Source organism: Trachypithecus francoisi, unplaced genomic scaffold, assembly GCF_009764315.1.
Source record: "Trachypithecus francoisi isolate TF-2019V2 unplaced genomic scaffold, Tfra_2.0 Lachesis_group20, whole genome shotgun sequence".
Taxonomy (NCBI): domain Eukaryota; kingdom Metazoa; phylum Chordata; class Mammalia; order Primates; family Cercopithecidae; genus Trachypithecus; species Trachypithecus francoisi.
This window is the reverse complement of record NW_022681466.1, coordinates 35,318,468-35,338,912: the sequence shown is the minus strand read 5'-3', so window position 1 is coordinate 35,338,912 and position 20,445 is coordinate 35,318,468. Positions and strand designations below refer to the sequence as shown.

The 20,445-nt window shown below is 39.2% G+C and overlaps 1 protein-coding gene across 1 annotated transcript in view; it reads right to left on the bottom strand.

Moving 5' to 3' along the window:
* Positions 1-19,288, bottom strand: part of BRIP1 (BRCA1 interacting protein C-terminal helicase 1) — a 183,892-nt gene extending 164,604 nt beyond the window's left edge. The window contains exons 1-6 of the mRNA XM_033183748.1: positions 19,240-19,288; positions 17,242-17,364; positions 15,264-15,375; positions 11,620-11,793; positions 3,398-3,525; positions 1,078-1,197 (exon numbers count right to left, since the gene is read on the bottom strand). Of these exons, the coding sequence (XP_033039639.1) occupies positions 1,078-1,197; positions 3,398-3,525; positions 11,620-11,793; positions 15,264-15,375; positions 17,242-17,334 (627 nt within the window). The 5' untranslated portion in view covers positions 17,335-17,364; positions 19,240-19,288. The remainder of the gene's footprint in view (positions 1-1,077; positions 1,198-3,397; positions 3,526-11,619; positions 11,794-15,263; positions 15,376-17,241; positions 17,365-19,239) is intronic.
* Between the last annotated feature and the right edge of the window lie 1,157 nt (positions 19,289-20,445).

The following is a 20,445-nucleotide window of genomic DNA, read 5'->3' as shown; positions in this document are numbered from 1 at the left end:
TGGCAGGCACCTGTAGTCCCAGCTACTTGGGAGGCTGAGGCAGGAGAATGGCGTGAACCTGGGAAGTGGAGCTTGCAGTGAGCCGAGACCCGCCACTGCACTCCAGCCTGGGGGACAGAGCGAGACTCCGTCTCAAAAAAAAGATACAGGGTATCATTAAATCCAGTCCCACATTCTTTTTCCTTCCATATAAAGGATCTGGTTTTGACAAAAAAGTTACTTACCCAAGTCTCTCAATTTACCATAAAAAAAATATATATATATAAAGGTTGGAGCCAAAACCTTGATTTTTGCTAAGGCACCAACAGTTTTACCCATTCTTGCTTTTGTACCACCAGTACAAATGTCAAGACAATCGAAAAGGCAATAACATTTTTTCCTTTTTTTTTTTTTTTGGACGAGGTCTCACTCTGTCATCCAGGCTGGAGTGCAGTGGTGCAATCTTGGCTCAGTGCAACCTTTGCCTCCCGGGCTCAAGCCATCCTCCCACCTGAGCCTCCCCAGTAGCTGGGACTACAAGTGCACACCCCAACACCCGACTAATTTTTGTATTTTTTATAGAATCAGGGTTTCGCCATGTTGCCCAGGTTGGTCTCAAACTCGTGAACTCAAATGATCCACCTACCTTGGCCTCCCAAAGTGCTGGAATTACAGGTGTGAGCCACCACGCCTGACCTACAACATCTTAATATTATTACAAAAATAATTTTCACCTCACAGACCACCCCTCCAAAAAATTTCAATATCTGGAACTCCCTGGACTCCTCCTTGAGAACTGTTGCCCTAAGGATCCTGAAAGAACTTTAAGGAGTTGGAGAGTTTACAAACATTAAAATACAGAACAGAAAAAATGACTTTCAGATCTCTCTCTAGTCCAATTCTCTTATTTTATAAATGAGGAACCGAGGCATAGATGAATAGACTTTGCCATCCCACACATTTGTGACAGCATTGAGGACTTCTGAGTTGGTTTCTACTGTCCTTTGTATTATACTCTTCTTCCTCTTTTGTCAAAAATTGATTTAGAAAATTCCATATTTTCCTTCTTTAAAACTAAACAATGGCATTAATACATACTTTCCGTGGAGAAAAGGAGTTTATCTTTCCCGATGGGGAGTTGAGTTTTACAGTCTTTCCTGAATCAACTTTTGCATCCAAATTGTGTACTTCCGTTCCAAAGCAATGACGTTTTCTAATCTGTAAACACAGAACCAAAAAGAAGTTTAAGGTAAACTAGAAGTTTAACTGGCTAGTTGTTCTCAAAGGCCAAAACAGCTCTATGTATTTTTTTTCTGCATCCAAAAATAGACTATTTCTAAACGGCAATAATAAAACAAATTTTAAAAATGCAAATCAGCACCTAATTACAACACTTAAACAGAACATAGTAACGACTCATGAATCTTAGCCAAACTATCTTTAATTAGTGATGTATCAAAATTAGAGTATTGTAAAATGAACTTCTCATAAAATAGTCCCATCATATGGACATCAAATATAATATTATTGCAAAGTCCAATCACATATCTAATTGGAAAATAAATCAAAATTTAAGCATAATTCTACACTGAAAAGAACTCAGAATAAAACTTTTAATGTAAATAGTCATGATTTCCTACAGAATGGAATAAATTACTCGATTACTATTATTACTGTTACTTCCTAGATATTTGATAAACCAAGTTGTCTTTGACTAAAATTCTTTTATAAATATCACTGTTTTCTTTCCAAACTGTATCCATGCTTTTTCCTACTTGTGAAAGATCTATTCACTAACGTTATAACTGGAGAGAAAAGCATTTCTATTGGTAATCTCATTCCTGCCAAAAATGAAATGAGAACCAATGAAGTGAGGGAATAAATGTTTTATGTTGAGCCCTACCTGAGGACATGCAACTCTATGCACACATTTTGTCGGGGGGAAATCTCTATAGGTTCACACCTCATTTGCCACTGGTACTTTGATAAAAATAAACTAGTTCATTCTATTTCTAAAAACAAGGCTGAATTATAGAAATTTATAAAGATTGTGAGTTGAACAGTTAAACTACGTAAGAATGCAAGAACCTCGAGTATACTCAAAGTACCCAGTTACTTACCTACAAATAACATCCAAATTAATAATTTTTTTTAATTTTATGTTTTTATTTATTTATTTTTTAGAGACAGGGTCTTGCTCTGTCACCGAGGTTGAAGCATAATTGCATGATCTTAGCTCACGATAGCCTTGAACTCCTAGGCTTGAGCAATCCTCCTACCTCAGCCTCCCAAGTAGCTGGGACTACAGGCTCATGCCACCACACCCGGCTCTTTCTTTTATTTTTTTTTTGTGGAGAAGGGAGTCTTGCTATGTCACCCAGGCTAGTCTCAAACTGCTGGACTCAAGAGATCCTCCTGCCTCAGCCTCCCAAAGTGCTGGGATTACAGTCGTAAGCCACTGCATTCAGCCTAATAATTATCTCTTTTATTTGTAACTAAATCTATTAAAATCCCAGCCTTCCTATCTCACTGCCATGAATTCTGAGAAAATACTGTGTTCATCTACATTCAAATTTCATTTAAAATATCTGGTAATTTGGCCAGGCGTGGTGGCTCACGTCTGTAATCCCAGCACTTTGGGAGGCCGAGGTGGGTGGATCATGAGGTCAGGAGTTTGAGACCAGCCTGACCAACATGGTGAAAACCCATTTCTACTAAAAATACAAAAAGTAGCTGGGCCTGGTGGTGTGCGCCTGTAATCCCAGCTACTCGGGAGGCTGAGGCAGGAGAATTGCTTGAATCCAGGAGGTGGAGTTGCAGTGAACCGAGATTGGGCCACTGCACTCCAGTCTAAGCAACACAGCGAGACTCCGTCTCAAAAAATAATAATAATATTATTATTATTATATATATGGTAATTCAAGCCTTTTAGTAATTTTTAGAAATAAATGTGCATATTTTATCATGTATCAATCTTAAAATTTCAGTAAGAATACATCTTGCCATTACATTAAAACTATCAATTCCAAAACATCCATAACATTAATAATCATATCAAAGGTATTTTAGCCAAAAGAAAATGCTATTTTAAGATAAAAACAATAGAGGAGTTAAAAAGTGCAAAGTAGTATATCACTAAGATATGCCTTAAGTAAATATTTTACTATCAAATTCCTCATATATAAGAAACACCATGCAGTTTCACTTGAATGACATGTTACTGTGAATAATCTGCTATAATAACAAACTCCTTTGTAACAAGTAACTCTACAAAATGAAATTACAACAAATTACCATTTAATTTATGGCTGTCACATGACCCAACTAATCTCTACAAGTGTATTAAAAACTTGATACTTGACTACCATGTTCAGCTGTAACTAACTGGATTATTTCACTGCCAATAAACTCTGTTTACCTGCTGTGTAGTTTCTAAGGGTCGAATTCTTTTCTTCTCTACTTGAAAATCATCATTTTCATCTCTGTATATGGATGCCTGCTTCTTAGCAGATAACTTTGCAGCCAGAGTGGTTTTTTCAGGGGAGTCTTATATAAGAAGTAATAAAAAAAAATAGCATAAGTAACTTACACGTAGGCAGTTTTTCTAGAAGAAAACTGGAACCAGGAATGTAAGGTTTATTTCTAGAAATTTCATACCATAATCTAAAACATGAAACTTAAACATGTTTAAAAAGCACTTCTCTACCATTCAGTTTACTTTATCAAAGATCTTGAGAAACATGCTTTCAATAGGAAAAGTCCAATTTGATTTTGTAAATAGCTTTCTGTACTTGTAGACTACTCCCAATAACATGATTTAAAATGTATAACTGCAAGGATCTCTGAAGAAAATAATTTCATGTCTGTAAAAATCTTTCTTTACAGTATCAACGTATCTTTCCTATTAAGTTTCTCCATGTTCTTTAGACCAAAAACATTGATTATAGAATCAAGCTCATATAATCTGTCTTTTAATCTCATAATCCTGAAAGCTCCTTCTCAAGGTCATCAAGGACCTCTTAATCACCAAATAACATTAATTATCCCAATCTTACAAATGTGAACACTAGGTTTTTAAAAGTCCAGTAGTTTGCCCAGTATCATATGGTTATTAAATGGTAGAGCTTGGATGTGACTGAATCCTGCTGTGTGACTCCAACATCCATATATGTAACCTCTTAGGCATACAGTCAAACACTGCCTTCTTGGAACATAGCAAACACATTTTCTTCTTCCTTAATGTCTGTAACACTGTTCTTAACTATTCTCATACATTAGTTTCTCCCTTTTCCTAAATATAAATATTCTTAAAGGTAACCTCCTTTCTCTTTGCTTCTCTCTAAACATTCTCTCTACTCCCATGGCTTGAATTAATTTAACAATCTTTTTTTTTTTTTTTTTTTTTTGAGATGGAGTTTCCCTCTTGTTGCCCAGGCTGAAGTGCAATGGTATGATCTCAGCTCACCACAATCTCCACCTCCCGGATTCAAGCGATTCTCCTGCCTCAGCCTCCTGAGTAGCTGGGATTATAGGCATGTGCCACCACACCCAGCTAATTTTGTATTTTTAGTAGAGACGGGGTTTCTCCATGTTGGTCAGGCTAGTCTCGAACTCCTGACCTCAGGCGATCCACCCACCTCAGCCTCCCAAAGTGTTGGGATTACAGGCGTTAGCCACCGTACCTGGCCAACAATCATTTATTACATTGAGTCTATCCCATGGCCAGACACCATGGAAAAAACAGTGAAAAAGAGAATCCTTGGCCCTAAAGGATTTACAGCACAGAAAGACCTACATGAGCAGGTCCAATACTGTTTTCAAAAAACAAATTTGAGGCCGGCCCCACTGGCTCACGCCTTTAATCCCAGCACTTTGGAAGGCCGAGGCGAGAGGATCACTTGAGCCCAGGAGTGACCTGCCTGGGCAACATGGCGAAATCCCATCTCTATTAAAAATACGAAAATTAGCTGTGCAAGGTGGTGCAGACCTATAATCCCAGCTCCTCAGGAGGTTGAGGCATGAGAATCCCTTGAATCTGGGAGGCAGAGGTTGCAATGAGCTGAGATCACGCCACGGCACCCCAGCCTGTGTGACAGAACAAGACTCTGTCTCCAAAAAAAAAAAAAAGAAAGCTTGAGATTACATAAACTCGGAAATGAACCTATGCCACACAGCACTGATTTTCAATCTTTTTCTAAAGTGTAGGACTATTTTCTTTTTAAAGAAATGTTGCAGCTGGGCGCAGTGGCTCACACCTGTAATCCCAGCACTTTGGGAGGCCGAGGCAGGTGGATCACCTGAGGCCAGGAGTTTGAGACCAGCCTGGCCAACGTGACAAAAGCCCATCTCTACTAAAAATACAAAAATTAGCTGGGCATGGTGCCGCACGCCTGTAATCCCAGCTACTTGGGAGGCTGAGGCAGGAGAATCACTTGAATCTGGGAGGCAGAGGCTGCAGTGAGCCAAGATCGTGCCACTGCACTCCAGCCTAGGTGACAGAAAGAGACTCCATCTCAAAAAAGAAAGAAAAAAAAAAGAAATGTTGCTTAAAATTTCCAAAATAAGGATGAAAGACCTAGAACTTCCTTGATCCACTTTCCCCCTTCCCTTACGAGTCATGTTTCTTTCTTTATAAGGTTCTTAGAAACAGTTTGAAAACCACTATACTCTAAAAATCCTAATAGTTTTGCCTTTCAGAAGTAAGTCTTTAATGTACCTAGAATGGATTTTTGTATATGGTATAAAGTAGGGCTCCAATTTCAATTTTTTCCATATGGACATCTAATAGGCCCAGCACCACCCCCAAGTTGTTCCTTTCCCCTACAAGCTATAGGGGCACTTCTATAAAAATATCAAGTTTCTGGATACATGTGGGACTGAATTAGGGTTCTCTATGTTTATATTTATATGGATCTATCACTGTGCTAACCTCAGCCTGTCTTAATTACTCTATATTTACATACAATAAATCAGTATATTTGGCGGATCAAATCTCTCACTTTGACCTGCTTTTTCAAAACTGTCCTGGCTATCTTTAGTCCTTTGCATTTCCATATATATTTTAGATAAGACAGGTAATTTTGAGCTCCGCATGTCCAGGCAACCAGTAACATAACCACAAAATAAACCTAGATCAGTGATTCTTAACCGGGACAATTTTAACACCACCACTTCTCATCCCAAGCATACCAGGCAATGTCTGGAGACATTTTTGGTTGTCACAAAAAGAGCGGAGGTGGAAACACTACTAGCATCCAGTGCATAAAGGCCAGGGGTATTGCTAAACATCTCACAAAGGAGAGCTCCTACAACAAAGAGTTATCCCACTCAAAATGTTAATAGTGCCACTGTGGAGAAACGCTGTCCCAAATAAATAAGGGGCAAACTGACATGGGCCCATCAAGAGGGTAGGGAACGCCCACCCAAAATGATCATTTAGTTTTAGAAAACTGAACTGCCATGTGCCAAATAAGGGTAACCCCAATTCATAAAAATAAAAATCATATTATCATTACATACAAAAAGGCTTATCTTCCTGGTCTTTATAGCAAGGGAGTTTGGAGGAAGTTCATCAAAGGAGTGAAACCTTTAAGATACAAAGTTAAAAAGAAAGAAGATATCTCCCAGTTATGTTTTTTAAAATCTTTAAGAAACCTAAGAAATGCCCAATAGAAAAATGGAGGCTGAGCACGGTGGCTCATGCCTGTAATCCAAGCACTTTGGGAGGCTGAGGCGAACGATCATTTGAGGTCAGGAGTTTGAGATCAGCCTGGCCAACATGGTGAAACTCCATTTCTACTAAAAATACAAAAATTAGCTGGGCATGGTGGCGGGTGCCTGTAATCCCAGCTACTCAGGAGGCTGAGGCAGGAGAATTGCCTGAGCCTGGGAGGTGGTGGGTGCAGTGAGCTGAGATCGCACCACCGCACTCCAGCCTGAGTGACAGAGTGAGACTCCACTTCAAATAAAAAAGAAAAGAAAAATTGCAAACAACTTGATTAGGCAATTCACTAAAGAGGGTATCCAAACGACCAATAAACATATGAAGTCACCAGAGAAATACTAACTAAAACCCAGTGAGAATACCACACATACACAAGAATGACTAACATTTTTTTTTAAACTATAAATATCCAGTACTAACAAAAATGGTGAATAACTTTCATATACTGCTGCAGGGGTTGGAGGGATCTCAGCAGGGATGCATAAATTGGTTCAACCACTTTAGAAAATGTTGTCAGTATCTACTATAGATATGTATATACTATGTATACATACGTAAACATATGTATATACTATGACCAGGAATGTGTCTATAGACAATAGTTACCTATTTGCACTCCTTTGAATAAGAATGTTCATAACAGCACTATTAAACAATACTGAAAACAACCCAATGCCTAACAACTGTAGAACAGATTAATAAACTGTGGTATATTCATACAAGGAAATAATACACAAAAACAAGAAGTACTATTATATGCAACAGCATGAATGAATCTCACACAAATAAAACATTAAGCAAAAGACACAAGAGTACATATATAATTCTATTTCTTTTTTTTTGAGACAGAGTTTCACTCTATTTCTATAAAAGGGCAAAACTCATCAATGGTCACAGGAGGACAAGAATTTCCTATGGCAAGAAGAGACAGTGACTGAAAAAGAAGATGAAAAGGGCCTCTGGGGTGTTGGTAATGCCTTTTTTTTTTTTTTAATCTATGTAGTAGTTATGACAGTGAAAATTCATCAAGCTATATACTTAGGATTTGCATTTTTCTATATTTAGGTTACAGATTAAAGGATTTACTTACAAATATAAAGAGGGTATCAGAATACAACCTTGATTTTTCCCATTTATTTCTAAATAACACTGACTCACAGTAATGTCAAAATCAAGTTGTGTACATATGGATAACTCATTTTTGATAAAGACACAAAGGTAATGTGGTGGATAAAGGATAGCCTTTTCAATATATGGTCCTGAACAATTGGATATCCACATGCAAAAAAATGAACTTGAATCCATACCTTGCACCATATACACACATTAACTCAAAATGGATCTTAGACCTAAATGTAAAACCTAAAATTTTATCTGATCAAAGGCTTGTATTCAAAATGTTTAAAGAAGTTTAAATAAGAAAACTATCGCCGGGCGTGGTGGCTCACACCTGTAATCCCAGCACTCTGGGAGGCCGAGGCGGGCGGATCACGAGGTCAGGAGATCGAGACCATCCTGGCTAACACAGTGAAACCCTGTCTCTACTAAAAAATACAAAAAAGTAGTTTGGCGTGGTGGCGGGCGCCTGTAGTCCCAGCTAATCTGGAGGCTGAGGCAGAAGAATGGCGTGAACCCAGGAGGTGGAGCTTGCAGTGAGCCGAGATCGCCCCACCGCACTCCAGCCTGGGCAACACAGCGAGACTCCATCTCAAAAAAAAAAAAAAAGAAACCTAATAAAACATAGGCAATTATTTGAACACACATATCATCAAACAAGATACATAGACAGCTAATAAGAACATGAAAATATGGGAAATAAAAATTAAAACCACAATAAGATACCACTCCATGCCTAATAGGGTAGCTAAAATTAAGGCCAGGTGTGATGGCTCATGCTTATAATCCCAGTGCTTTGAGCGGCTGAAGAAGACGGATCACTTGAGCACAGGAGTTCAAGACAAGCCTGGGGAACATGGTAAAACCAACAAAAACTACAAAAATTAGCCAGGTGTGGTGATGCACGCCTGTAGTCCCAGCTACTCGGGAGTCTGAAATGTGAGGATCACTTGACCCTGGGAGGCACGGGTTGCAATGAGCCAAAAGAGCCAAGATCACAGTACTCCACCCAGCCTGGACAACAGTGTAACTCTATCTCCAAAAACAAAAAAGAATGGCTAAAATTAAAAGGACTGACCATACCAAGTATACACAAGGACGTGAAAAAATTGGAACTCTCATAACTGCTGATGGGAATGTAAAATGGTATGACCACTTCATGAAACAGTTTGGAAATTTCTTAAAAAGTTGGCCAGGCATGGTGGCTTACGCCTGTAATCCCAACACTTTGTGAGGCCCAGATGGGTAGATCACTTGAGGTCAGGAGTTTGAGACCAGCCTGACCAACATGGTGAAACCCTATCTCTACTAAAAATACAAAAATTAGCCAGGTGTGGTGGCACATTCCTGTAATCCCAGCTACTTGGGAGGCTGAGGCAGGAGAATCGCTTGAACCCAAGAGGCAGAGGTTGTAGTGAGTTGAGATCACGCCACTGCTCTTCAGCCTGGGCAAGAGTGACCCCGTCTCAAAAAAAAAAAAAAAAAAAAACTTAAACATACACACCTACAAAGCAATCTGGTCATTCTGCTCCTAGTATTCACCCAAGAGAAATGAAACATACATCCATACAAAGATGTAGACACAAATATCCATAGTATCTGTCTTTGTAATAGCCCAGAACTAGCAATAACCCAAATATATGTAAACAGCTAATTAGATAACCAATTTGTGGTATATCCATGCACTCTTAATCAGAAATAAAAAAAAATTAATATATTAATATATGCAACAACATGGAGGAACCTCAAAATAACTGTCATAAGTGAAAGAAGCCAGACAAAATAAGTACACATCCTGTGTGAATCCATTTATATAAACTATAGAAAATGCAAACTAATCTATAGTAACAAAAAGCAGATAGGTGGTTGGATAGGGAGGTTACTCATGGAGGGGTGGGAAGGAGGGATAACAAAGGTCCTGAGAAAACTTTTGGGGAAAGTGAGCATGTTTAAAAAACTTTGGAGAAAGTGAATACAGGGTTGGTGCATATGTTCACTATCTTGATTCTGGTGAAAGTTTCATGGAGGTACATATGTCAAAATGTATCAAAGTGTACCATTTAGGCTGGGCCTGGAGGCTCACACCTATAATCCCAGCACTTTGGGAGGCCGAGGCAGGTGGGTCACTTGAGGTCAGGAGTTCAACATGATAAAACGCTGTCCCTACTAAAAATACAAAAAATTAGCTGGGCGTGGTGGCAGGCGCCTGTAATCCCAATTACTTGGGAGGCTGAGGCAGGAGAATTGCTCGAACCCAGGAGGTGAAGGTTGCAGTGAGCCGAGGTCACACCACTGTGCTCCAGCCTGGGCAACAGAGCAAGATTCTGTCTCAAAAAAAAAAAAAGTGTACCATTTAAATATATGCAATTTGTTATGTCAAGTAAACCTCAATAAAGCTGTTTTTAAAATGTTGTATATAAATATTATACATGAGAATTCCTATAATTAGCTGAAAATTAATCCCAGTCATTCCTAACAACAAATATTTATCTAGCACCTACCATATGCCAGGCACCCTGCTAGAGGTCTAGGGATACAATGGTAAGCAAATTGACAATATTCCAAACCTCATGAAATATACAGTCTGCCAAGGAAGCAGAGATTAATAAAAGATTTAGAGAGACACATATAATACAAACTGTAACAAGTGCTATAAAGGAAAGTTACACAATGAGAAGACAGACTATAATAGGGAAATCAAATCTACTCTGACAGAAAAATCAGTGATGGATACCCCAAGAAAGTCACATATAAACTGAGGAAGAAAAGGATAAGCTGAAGATGGAACTTTGCTCAGAAAAGACAGTAATAGTAGCAAAGGCTCTGAGGAAAGAGAAAGCATAAATCTTTGAAGGAAAGGAAAGAAATCCAAAAGGCCAAAATCAAAACAATGTAGACAACACTATTGGTCACCTATTTAACAACTATTCCACTCCTCTTTCCTCATTCCCACCGGAAGTTCAATTATCTACCGTCCTTTGTATGATTATGTGCTTTAGAGGAAGGTGACTCCATCCTTGATTTTAGGAAATGGATACTGTTTGTTTTGACTTAAGTCAATCATGGCAACCTGTGTCTCCCTGCCAGTGACTAGTAAAGGAATAGCATGAGTAAAAGCAGAAAAAAGGGTTATTGGATGCTCTAAACAAGAAATGGTAGTTTGGACTATGGAGGTACCAATGGATATGGAGATGTACATGAAGAAATAAGAAAGGGCAAAGTTTCCAGGATGTTCCCTAGGTTTCTTAGGTAAATAATAGTCTATCCTTTCTATATAGTCAAAAGCAGGAGAAATATTTTTTAAATGTATTATTAATACTTTTATGTTACTCAATATATTTCTCTAAAATTAGTAAAAATTATTTAAAGATCACACATAAACATACCTGATTTTCATGTAGGATACTGGTCTCAGAATGCCAGGCAAACTTATCAAGAATGGATCAATGAGGCTAATTAGATTTGTCTTAGGATACAAACATTGTTTTATAGAATTTTAACATACAATTAACAATACTGGCTACAAATAACATCAATTTTGGAAAATCATTTATTTTGCATTGCCTTCGTTAAAAAATTATTTAGGCCAACAAAATGTCTCAATAAATTAAAAGTCAAACCAAGAATTTAAAAACATCTAAGGATTTTTGACCACTCTGTGTTATTTTAAAATAATTCCAAAGAAACTAGAGATATATAATCAGTTATGCTAACCAAACTTATATAAATTAGGGCTTATAACAGTAATAATTAAGACTCTTATTACAGATATCAACTGACCCAGACAAAATATAAATTACCTTGACAAGTTAATGAAGTACTATTTCTTTCAGAAGGTGGTGTGCTTGGATAGTTGAAATGACGTGAAGTTCCTTGGTTCATGTCATTGTTTGTAAAATCTTTTGAATGGCATGTACAACAACATGACAATGGTACTTCAGTTTTTTCACTTACGCCCTCATCTGCTGGCTTCTCTAAAAATGAAAGAACCTCTATTTATAATATATCTAATTAAATAAACATTAATCATTATCTGCAACTAGGGTAAGTAACCAGCCCAGTTCACCCAGGATTGGGAGATTTTCTAAGATACAAGATTTTTAGGGCTAACACCAGGAAGGTACATGGCAAACCTGGACAAGCTGATCACTTTATCTGCAGCATCAAATTAGGACAAGAGAGAAATATGCCAAAAACATTTGGTCGGACACAGTGGCTCATGCCTGTTATGCTAGCACTTTGGGAGGCTGAGGCGGGCACATCAATTGAGGTCAGGAGTTCGAGACCAGTCTGGTCAGTATGGTAAAACCCTGTCTCTACTAAAAATACAAAAATTAGCCAGGCATGGTGGTACACGCCTGTAATACCACCTACTCAGGAGGCTGAGGCAGGAGAATCACTTGCACCCAGGAGGCGGAGGTAGCAATGAGCTGAGATTGTGCCACTACACTCCGGCATAGGCAACAGAGCTAGACTCTTTCAAAAACAAAAACAAAAACATTTATAGGGAAATTATCACCCATTTATGTAATCTGTAAACATCTAATAATCTAAGATTAATAATGTAATAAAAGTACAAGGCTGGGCACGGTGGCTCAAGCCTGTAATCCCAGCACTTTGGGAGGCTGAGACGGGCGGATCACAAGGTCAGGAGTTCGAGACCATCCTGGCTAACATGGTGAAACCCCGTCTCTACTAAAAAATATAAAAAAAAAAAAAAGCTAGCGGTGCGAGGTGGCGGGCGCCTGTAGTCCCAGCTACTCGGGAGGCTGAGGCAGGAGAATGGCGTAAACCCGGGAGGCGGAGCTTGCAGTGAGCTGAGATCCGGCCACTGCACTCCAGCCTGGGCGACAGCCAGACTCGGTCTCAAAAAGAAAAAAAAAAAAAAAAAAAGTACAACTACTCAAGTATTCATTAAGATTCATCTAAAATTCAAGAATGGATTGAAACAAGGACCTAAAGTATATTCTTAATTTTCCCTAAATGAAGAATTTGAAAGTTCAATATATGAAATAATAATCTAACACATAAGGATTAAATCATTCCCCACATTATACTTTTATTTCAAATATAAACTTTTTTTTTTTTTTTTCAGATGGAGTCTCGCTCTGTTGCCCAGGCTGGAGTGCAGTGGCGTGATCTCGGCTCACTGCAAGCTCTGCCTCCCAGGTTCACGCCATTCTCCTGCCTCAGCCTCCCCAGCAGCTGGGACTACAGGTGCCCGCCACCACGCCCAGCTAATTTTTGTTTTTTTAGTAGAGACAGGGTTTCACCGTGTTAGCTAGGATGGTCTCGATCTCCTGACCTTGTGATCCACCCACCTCGGCCTCCCAAAGTGCTGGGATTACAGGCGTGAGCCACTGCGTCCGGCCAGAAACATGTTTTTTGATGTATTAATTCTGATACTTCCATCAAAATACATTTTAAGGTCAAAATTCAAATCAATAAAATAGGTAATTTTAGTGCCTAAATATAATACCAAATTGTAGTAAGTTTACATTGTGTGCCTACCTTATATACAAATGTACAATTCATACACCCCCAAAAAAGCTAAATAATTTATTTTTTAAAATAATTAGTATTGACATTGTTTTCCCATTTGTACCACATAAATATTTCTAATTCTATTTTCCAGACATCTGCCATTAAGACCTGATGTTAGTACTGATAAACTCATGTTTTCCAAAATTAACATCTGTAAGAATCAAAATGAACAACCAAAAGCTTATGAAATATTTACTTTTTTTTTTTTGAGACAGTTTCGCTCCTGTTGCCCAGGCTGAAGTGCAATGGCGCGATCTTGGCTCACTGCGACCTCCACCTCCTGGGTTCAAGCAATTCTCCTGCCTCAGCCTCTCGAGTAGCTGGGATTACAGGCACATACCACCTCGCACAGCTAATTTTGTATTTTTAGTAGAGACGGGGTTTCTCCACATTGGTCAGGCTAGTCTCAAACTCCAAACCTCAGGTGATCCACCCGCCTTGGCCTCCCAAAGTGCTGGGATTACAGGAGTGAGCCACTGTGCCCGGCCTTAATATATTCTTATTAGTAACAAACATTTCATTTAAAAATGTATATATATACACCTATATACACATATATACATATATATACATACCATGTTTAACCTCAAATTCTCCTAATACTTTAGGTTAAAGCCATCTAATGTAACTAAAATGTATCCAATATTATATTTCTGATTCACTATGTAGTTTATATAGTCTTTCATAAAAGTAAATATTAATAGGCATTTGTTAGCAAACATAGTAAAAATAGCTTGGCCTGGTGGCTCATGCTTGTAATCCCAACTACTTAAGAGGCTGAAGTAGGAGAATCAGTTGATCCCAGAGGTTTGAGTTTACAGTGAGCTATGATCACATCACTATGCCCCATCCTGGGTGACTCCACTCAGAAAAAAAAAAAAAAAAAAGGAAAAGTAGTGGGAAGTAATATAAATTCATACAAACATTATACTATATCAGTTCTGTTTATCTGGCATTTAAACAAGTAGAAAAATCAACTAGAATGCATTATTTCTTATATATTCCATGTGCTAATGTTATGAGAAAGGAACAGATAAGCAAATATATTAAAAGATTTCCCCCCTAAAAAAAAGCAATTAGTATGTGTTATAGCATCATGACAGCCCATCTCTTGCATCTTTTACATACAAATTATCATCTAATTATTTTCATAATAACTCTAAGCATCCAAAACTTTGTGTTTTGAGACAGGGTCTCATTCTGTCACCCAGGCTGAAGTGCACAATCACAGCTCTCTGCAACCTCGACCTCCTGGGCTCAAGCGATCCTACCACCTCAGTCTCCCAAAAATTGATTGTCATTTTTTGTAGAGATGGGGTCTCACTATGTTGCCCAGGCTGCCAAAAGTCTTTATGTACTTTTCCTTTTTTTTTTTTTTTTTTTTTTTTGAGATGGAGTCTCGCTCTGTCGCCCAGGCTGGAGTGCAGTGGCCGGATCTCGGCTCACTGCAAGCTCCGCCTCCGGGGTTTACGCCATTCTCCTGCCTCAGCCTCCCGAGTAGCTGGGACTACAGGTGCCCGCCACCTCGCCTGGCTAGTTTTTTATATTTTTTAGTAGAGACGGGGTTTCACCGGGTTAGCCAGGATGGTCTGGATCTCCTGACCTCGTGATCCGTCCGTCTCGGCCCCCCAAAGTGCTGGGATTACAGGCTTGAGCCACCGCGCCCGGCCTTTATGTACTTTTCAACTCATCAAAAGACTAAATTATGTTCAATACTATTTTAGCATTAATTACACATATGGAAACTCTTTTGGAAGATATATAACTTATTTTAAAGAAACATCATTAAACGAGTATTTAAGTTAGTGACAGCATGGCTGAACCAGTCTGGATAAAGAATACTGTATTATATTTTTTCAGGTCCCAGTAAGCAACTTGAAGATATCAAGCAACTACTTACCACTAAGAGACTGTTGCCATGCTAAAGCAGAACAAAGTAAGGCTAAGCTTTTTCCACTTCCTGTGGGACTCTCCAACAAACAATGTTGCTTACTGTTTAATCCTCTGAGAATCTATGAACACAGGAACCAATGAAAAAGATTAATAAACATTTTAACTTTATAAAGGTCTCTCTCCATCTGAAGTATAAAGAACACCAAGAAGAAGTGAGATTGCACTCCAGGGAACACAATGATAGCAGAAGGAACTCGTATTCAGTTAAATCCAAACTGTATTCCTTTACACCTTTCCCTAAGATTACCTTGGACTTACCAAAATATCAAACACAAGAGAAGAAATGAAAAGAGCAATCTGTGCCAGAATTATGCAAGCACCAATGATTTCTGTAAAACCAGAATACATTACTACCTATCAATATCTTTGATGAAAACTCAATGAAGGATACTGCTAGTGAGAGTACAAATTGTTGCAACTACTTAGTAGAGAAATAAACAATTTCTCATAAAGTGAAGATGCCCAACTCCAGCAAGTTCAGTTCTATGTGTACACCCAAAACCTTTCCCACATGAACACAAGGAAATGCATAAGAAAGTTCACAGCAGCAGCCAGGCACAGTGGCTCATGCTTGCAATCCCAGCATTTTGGGAGGCCAAGGCAGGTGGGTCATTTGAGGTCAGGAGTTCGAGACCAGCCTGGCCAACATGGTGAAAACCTGTCTCTACTAAAAATACAAAAATTAGCTGGGCGTGGTGGCGCATCCCTGTAATCCCAGCTACTTGGGAGGCTGAGGCAGGAGAATAGTTTGAGCCTGGGAGGCAGGGGTTGCAGTGAGCTAAGATGGCACTACTCCACTCCAATCTGGGCGAGAGTGAGACCCTGTCTCAAAAAAAAAAAAAAAGAAAAAAGAAAGTTCACAGCAGCATTGTTTATAATTGCAAAAGAATGTAAACAACCTAAATGTCCACCAATAAGAAAATGGACAGATAAATTCTGGTATATTCATCCAATGGAATTTATACAGCAATTAAAATTGATTAAGAATCAACAGGGCTATATATTAAAATTAATGCTAAGTTAAAAAACTCAAGTTCTGCAGAAAGATAAGGTACAGTATCACATCAATGCACAAAGTTTAAAATATGTAAAATAATATTCTATATTGTTTATGGATACATATATATGTAATAAAAGTATAAAAACATGGCTAGGAAAGGAAAAGAACAAATTCAGGATACTAATAATCTTGTTACCAGTAAATAAGATATGAAGTACATATGGCAAAACAGATTAACACAACTGGAAAGCTGGTTTACTCAAATTTGTATATTAATTTTCTACATGATCCAAACAAAACAATGGTGAGAAAAATAGTATTCTGTGTAAAAGACAGTAAATACTCTGTAGAAAGCAGTTTTTCACTAAAAGTACAGAAATTCCAAATGAGCTGAGAACATTTTTCAGCATGTTCTTCTTTGCCTTAATCACGGATATATACAGTTTAGCAGCAATCAGTGGTTTCCTAGAGGTTACATGTTCTTCCAATGGAACCCAGAAAATATTCTCCATTGGCCAGGCGTGGTGGCTCACGCCTGTAATCCCAGCACTTTGGGAGGCCGAGGCGGGTAGATCACCTGAGGTCGGGAGTTCAAGACCAGCCTGACCAACATGGAGAAACCCCATCTCTACTAAAAATACAAAATTAGCCAGGCATGGTGGCGCATGCCTGTAATCCCAGCTACTCAGGAGGCTGAGGCAGGAGAATCGCTTGAACCCGGGAGGCGGAGGTTGCGGTGAGCTGAGATCGCACCATTGCACTCCAGCCTGGGCAAAAACAGCGAAACTCCGTCCCAAAAAAAAAAAAGAAAAAGAAAAATATTCTCCATTTACTGAGAATATGAATGCAGTCACATACTCAGTGTACTTCATGGGTCATAAGTATCTATATCTTAATAAAAACTTAACTGCTGAAAAATACTTACAGAATTCATCATAGCAAGCTGTGATGGGTAAGCTTTATAAGGAAAGTAAATCTTCACCCCACCGATTGTATATTCAGACCACATCGAAGACATAGTGCTTTCCTGTTTATTTCAGATTCCTAACTGCAATAGAAATGAAAATGGCAAATATTGAGACACGCCTTTCAAAGAAAACCAGAGAACCAAAACTAAGAGAGAAATCTGGAAATAAAAACTGGAATTAATAAAAGTAGAAACAAAACAAATGGAAACAAAAGAATTTCCTAGTCTTATAAATCACAGTGGTCAAGAGCATGTCTTAGAGTCTAACAAATCTGGATTTGTATCCCTCGCTCTGCCAGGTATTAGTTGTGTGACTTTGGGAAAGTTAGTTACCTTCTCTAAGCCACAGTGACTGCATGTACCCCATAGGATTGTGGTAATGATTAAGTGAAATAATGTGCAAATATGATACAGTACATACCAGATTAAACATGAGCTCTTGTAACAGTTAGATCAGATGTAATCAACCTACAGAAACAAATAAGTTCCTGTGGTCTCTCTCTCTACAACTCCATAGCACCACTCTTTCTCCTGTTCTTCCCCTTTGTGTTACCCCTTTCTGCAGTCCTCCACTTAGAAGAAAAAAGCTGTGGACCAGAAGTCAGGAAGCATAGGTTCTATACCAGGTTTTGACAGGGACTCAGGTATGTCATCTTTGCCATATCTTTTTACTTCTCTAGTCTAAGATCCTTACCTGTGATAACCCCTAATTTAATTTAAAGGCTGTTGTAAGAAAGAGAATGCCTTGACACATAGTAGGCACTCAAAAATTTTATTTAAAGGTCAGTAGAGTATTATAGAAAGAGGATGAGCTTTGGAGTAAGGCAGTCCTAAGTTTGAATTCCACTGTGTGAATCACTTCTCAGAGCTTTTTTCTCCATATATGGAATTGAAATAATACTACTTACCTGACAGGGTTTTTATGAAAATTAGCCAGGACAGAATATACCTAACCCAGGACCTGACACAGATGAGGTGATCACTTTAATCCTCACCTCTTCTAAACCACTTCTCTTAACCTAGGATCCACGGATGTAATTCAGAGACAATGACCTCAAGCATAAGTTTCTGTACATGATTGCATTTTTCTGAAGAAAAAGCCCATAGATTTCTCTTCCCCTAAATATATCTCAAGGAAATCAAAATAGCGGGGGAAATTACATGCATTGGTATTAAATAAGGAATTATCTGCAGTCGTGAGAAAAAATTGTAAATTCAATCTGGGGACGAAGAGATGGTTAAAATAGCAATTCAATAGCTTATAAAGCCAATAATAACATTCACCACCGCTTGTGTGTTCCAAAAGAAGTGAAGAACGATTATTCTAGGGTATTTTCCAGCTCTAACATTTTGCGATTCTATCTGTACAGCTCTGAGAAGGAGATGTGGTGGAATCTAACCACTTAATATGACTCAACAACTCAACGCTGGCCTAGTTAATCAGATAAAATCTATAAATCAGCCCGCCCTGTACCCCGGCTGTGGCAACAATAGTGTCAAAATGGGGTAGCCTCCCCCAAACATTGCATAAAGGGTAAACACACTCCTCTGCCTCCCGCCAAGAAGCAACGGAACGCCCCGGGCTAAGAACAGGCCTGCGCTCAAAGGAGGTAAGGATAGGTTGGCTCCCTCCTCAGGTTTTCTGCCCCGTATCTCCCTCTTCCCCCAGCCAGTAGAGATCCCCGAGGCCCTGATGATCCAGTCACCACCGATGGGCCCGCAGGCGGTGCACAGGTACTCAAGCCCTTCCCATTGACTTCCCTCCGACTTGCCTGTCTGGAGGGAAACCGAAGCAACGCTCTGAGCTCTGATTCACTGAAGAAAAGGAAACTGATTTCTGAGAGCAAATAAAGCGGAGCCCTGGAAGAGAAGAAAGGGCACGAGCCCTTTCTACTCCCTCTTCCTGGTGGGGCTGCTACTTCCCCGGCCTGGTGTGCAGGATTGCGGCCGCCGCACCTTTCCTCGACTCCAGCACTCACCAGACCCCTCAACCACACAGCCCGAGACGAATTCCCGCCTCCCGCCCCCCTCGACTCCCAGCGCCCAATAGCCCAGCGAGCTCGACCAATCACCCGCCAAGGCCAGGAATAAACCAATCCCGGCGCGAGGTGAGGGGGCGAGAACTTCGGCATCCAATGGAAGTCTCCGAAAAAAAAACCAAAAAAAAAAAAAACACAGGCTCCAGGTACGCGGAGGCAAAGGAAGGCTGTGGCCACTCCAGCAAATCCCCATTGTTTGTTTGAAGGAGAGCGTCTTCTCGGTTTGACTTTTGAAACCAGCGATAGAGCCTATGCAGCAAATTCCTTAGAAACTGGAAGTCTCATTCTCCAGGTCCGTAGACCAGCAGAAAGGGAACATCTTTAAGCTTTGCTAAGTTCTTTTAACACTCAGCAGTGCCACTCAGTTTAAATTACCCAGCTTTGCAGTAGCCAGGATAGCGAAGACTGAGGCGGGAATTGCCAGGCTGCTGAGCCAAACTTAAGTAAGAAAGCTCTGTGACATCGGGCTACAATCTATCTTTCATAATATTCAAGGCTTTCCCAGATACTAAAATAAGCCAGAGACAAGCTCTCAGGGTCTCCAGCATCATATCATTTCTACCTCCATTAAGGCTTATCCGCCTTCCATCCCTCCAAGACCAGTTCATTATTTGCCAATAGTTCTTGAATTTACTCAAAGAAAAGGAGGTTCATCACGATCTTGCCAAATCATGTTTTTAAAAAAATCTGTATAACCTAAATTTGGCTCAAATAATAACGTCCCCAAAAGGCAAAACCTGATACTGTTTCTCAAATTCAAGTAACTAGTTTGCGGAAGGAGTTTGCTGGGAAGAAACAGCAGGAGGGGGCTGATTTGTTTGCCTCACTGTCAATTGTGATATATCTTACCAAAAATGACAAAACTCGTAGTGGTAAAAATAACCTCTACCCTTTGACCTAGTAATCTGAGCTCCAGATATTTATCCTAAAGACGTAATCTAAACGAAAGAAAATGTGATACTTCAATTGACAATAATACCTATTGATAATATTGAAAAAAATTATGAACTTCCCAGTCTAGTAATATGGAGGTGGTTATGATAAATTCAATACATTATGAAGCCAATAAAATTATAACAATTAAACTTGCAAAAAAAAAATCCCATATAAGGTTAAGTGAAAA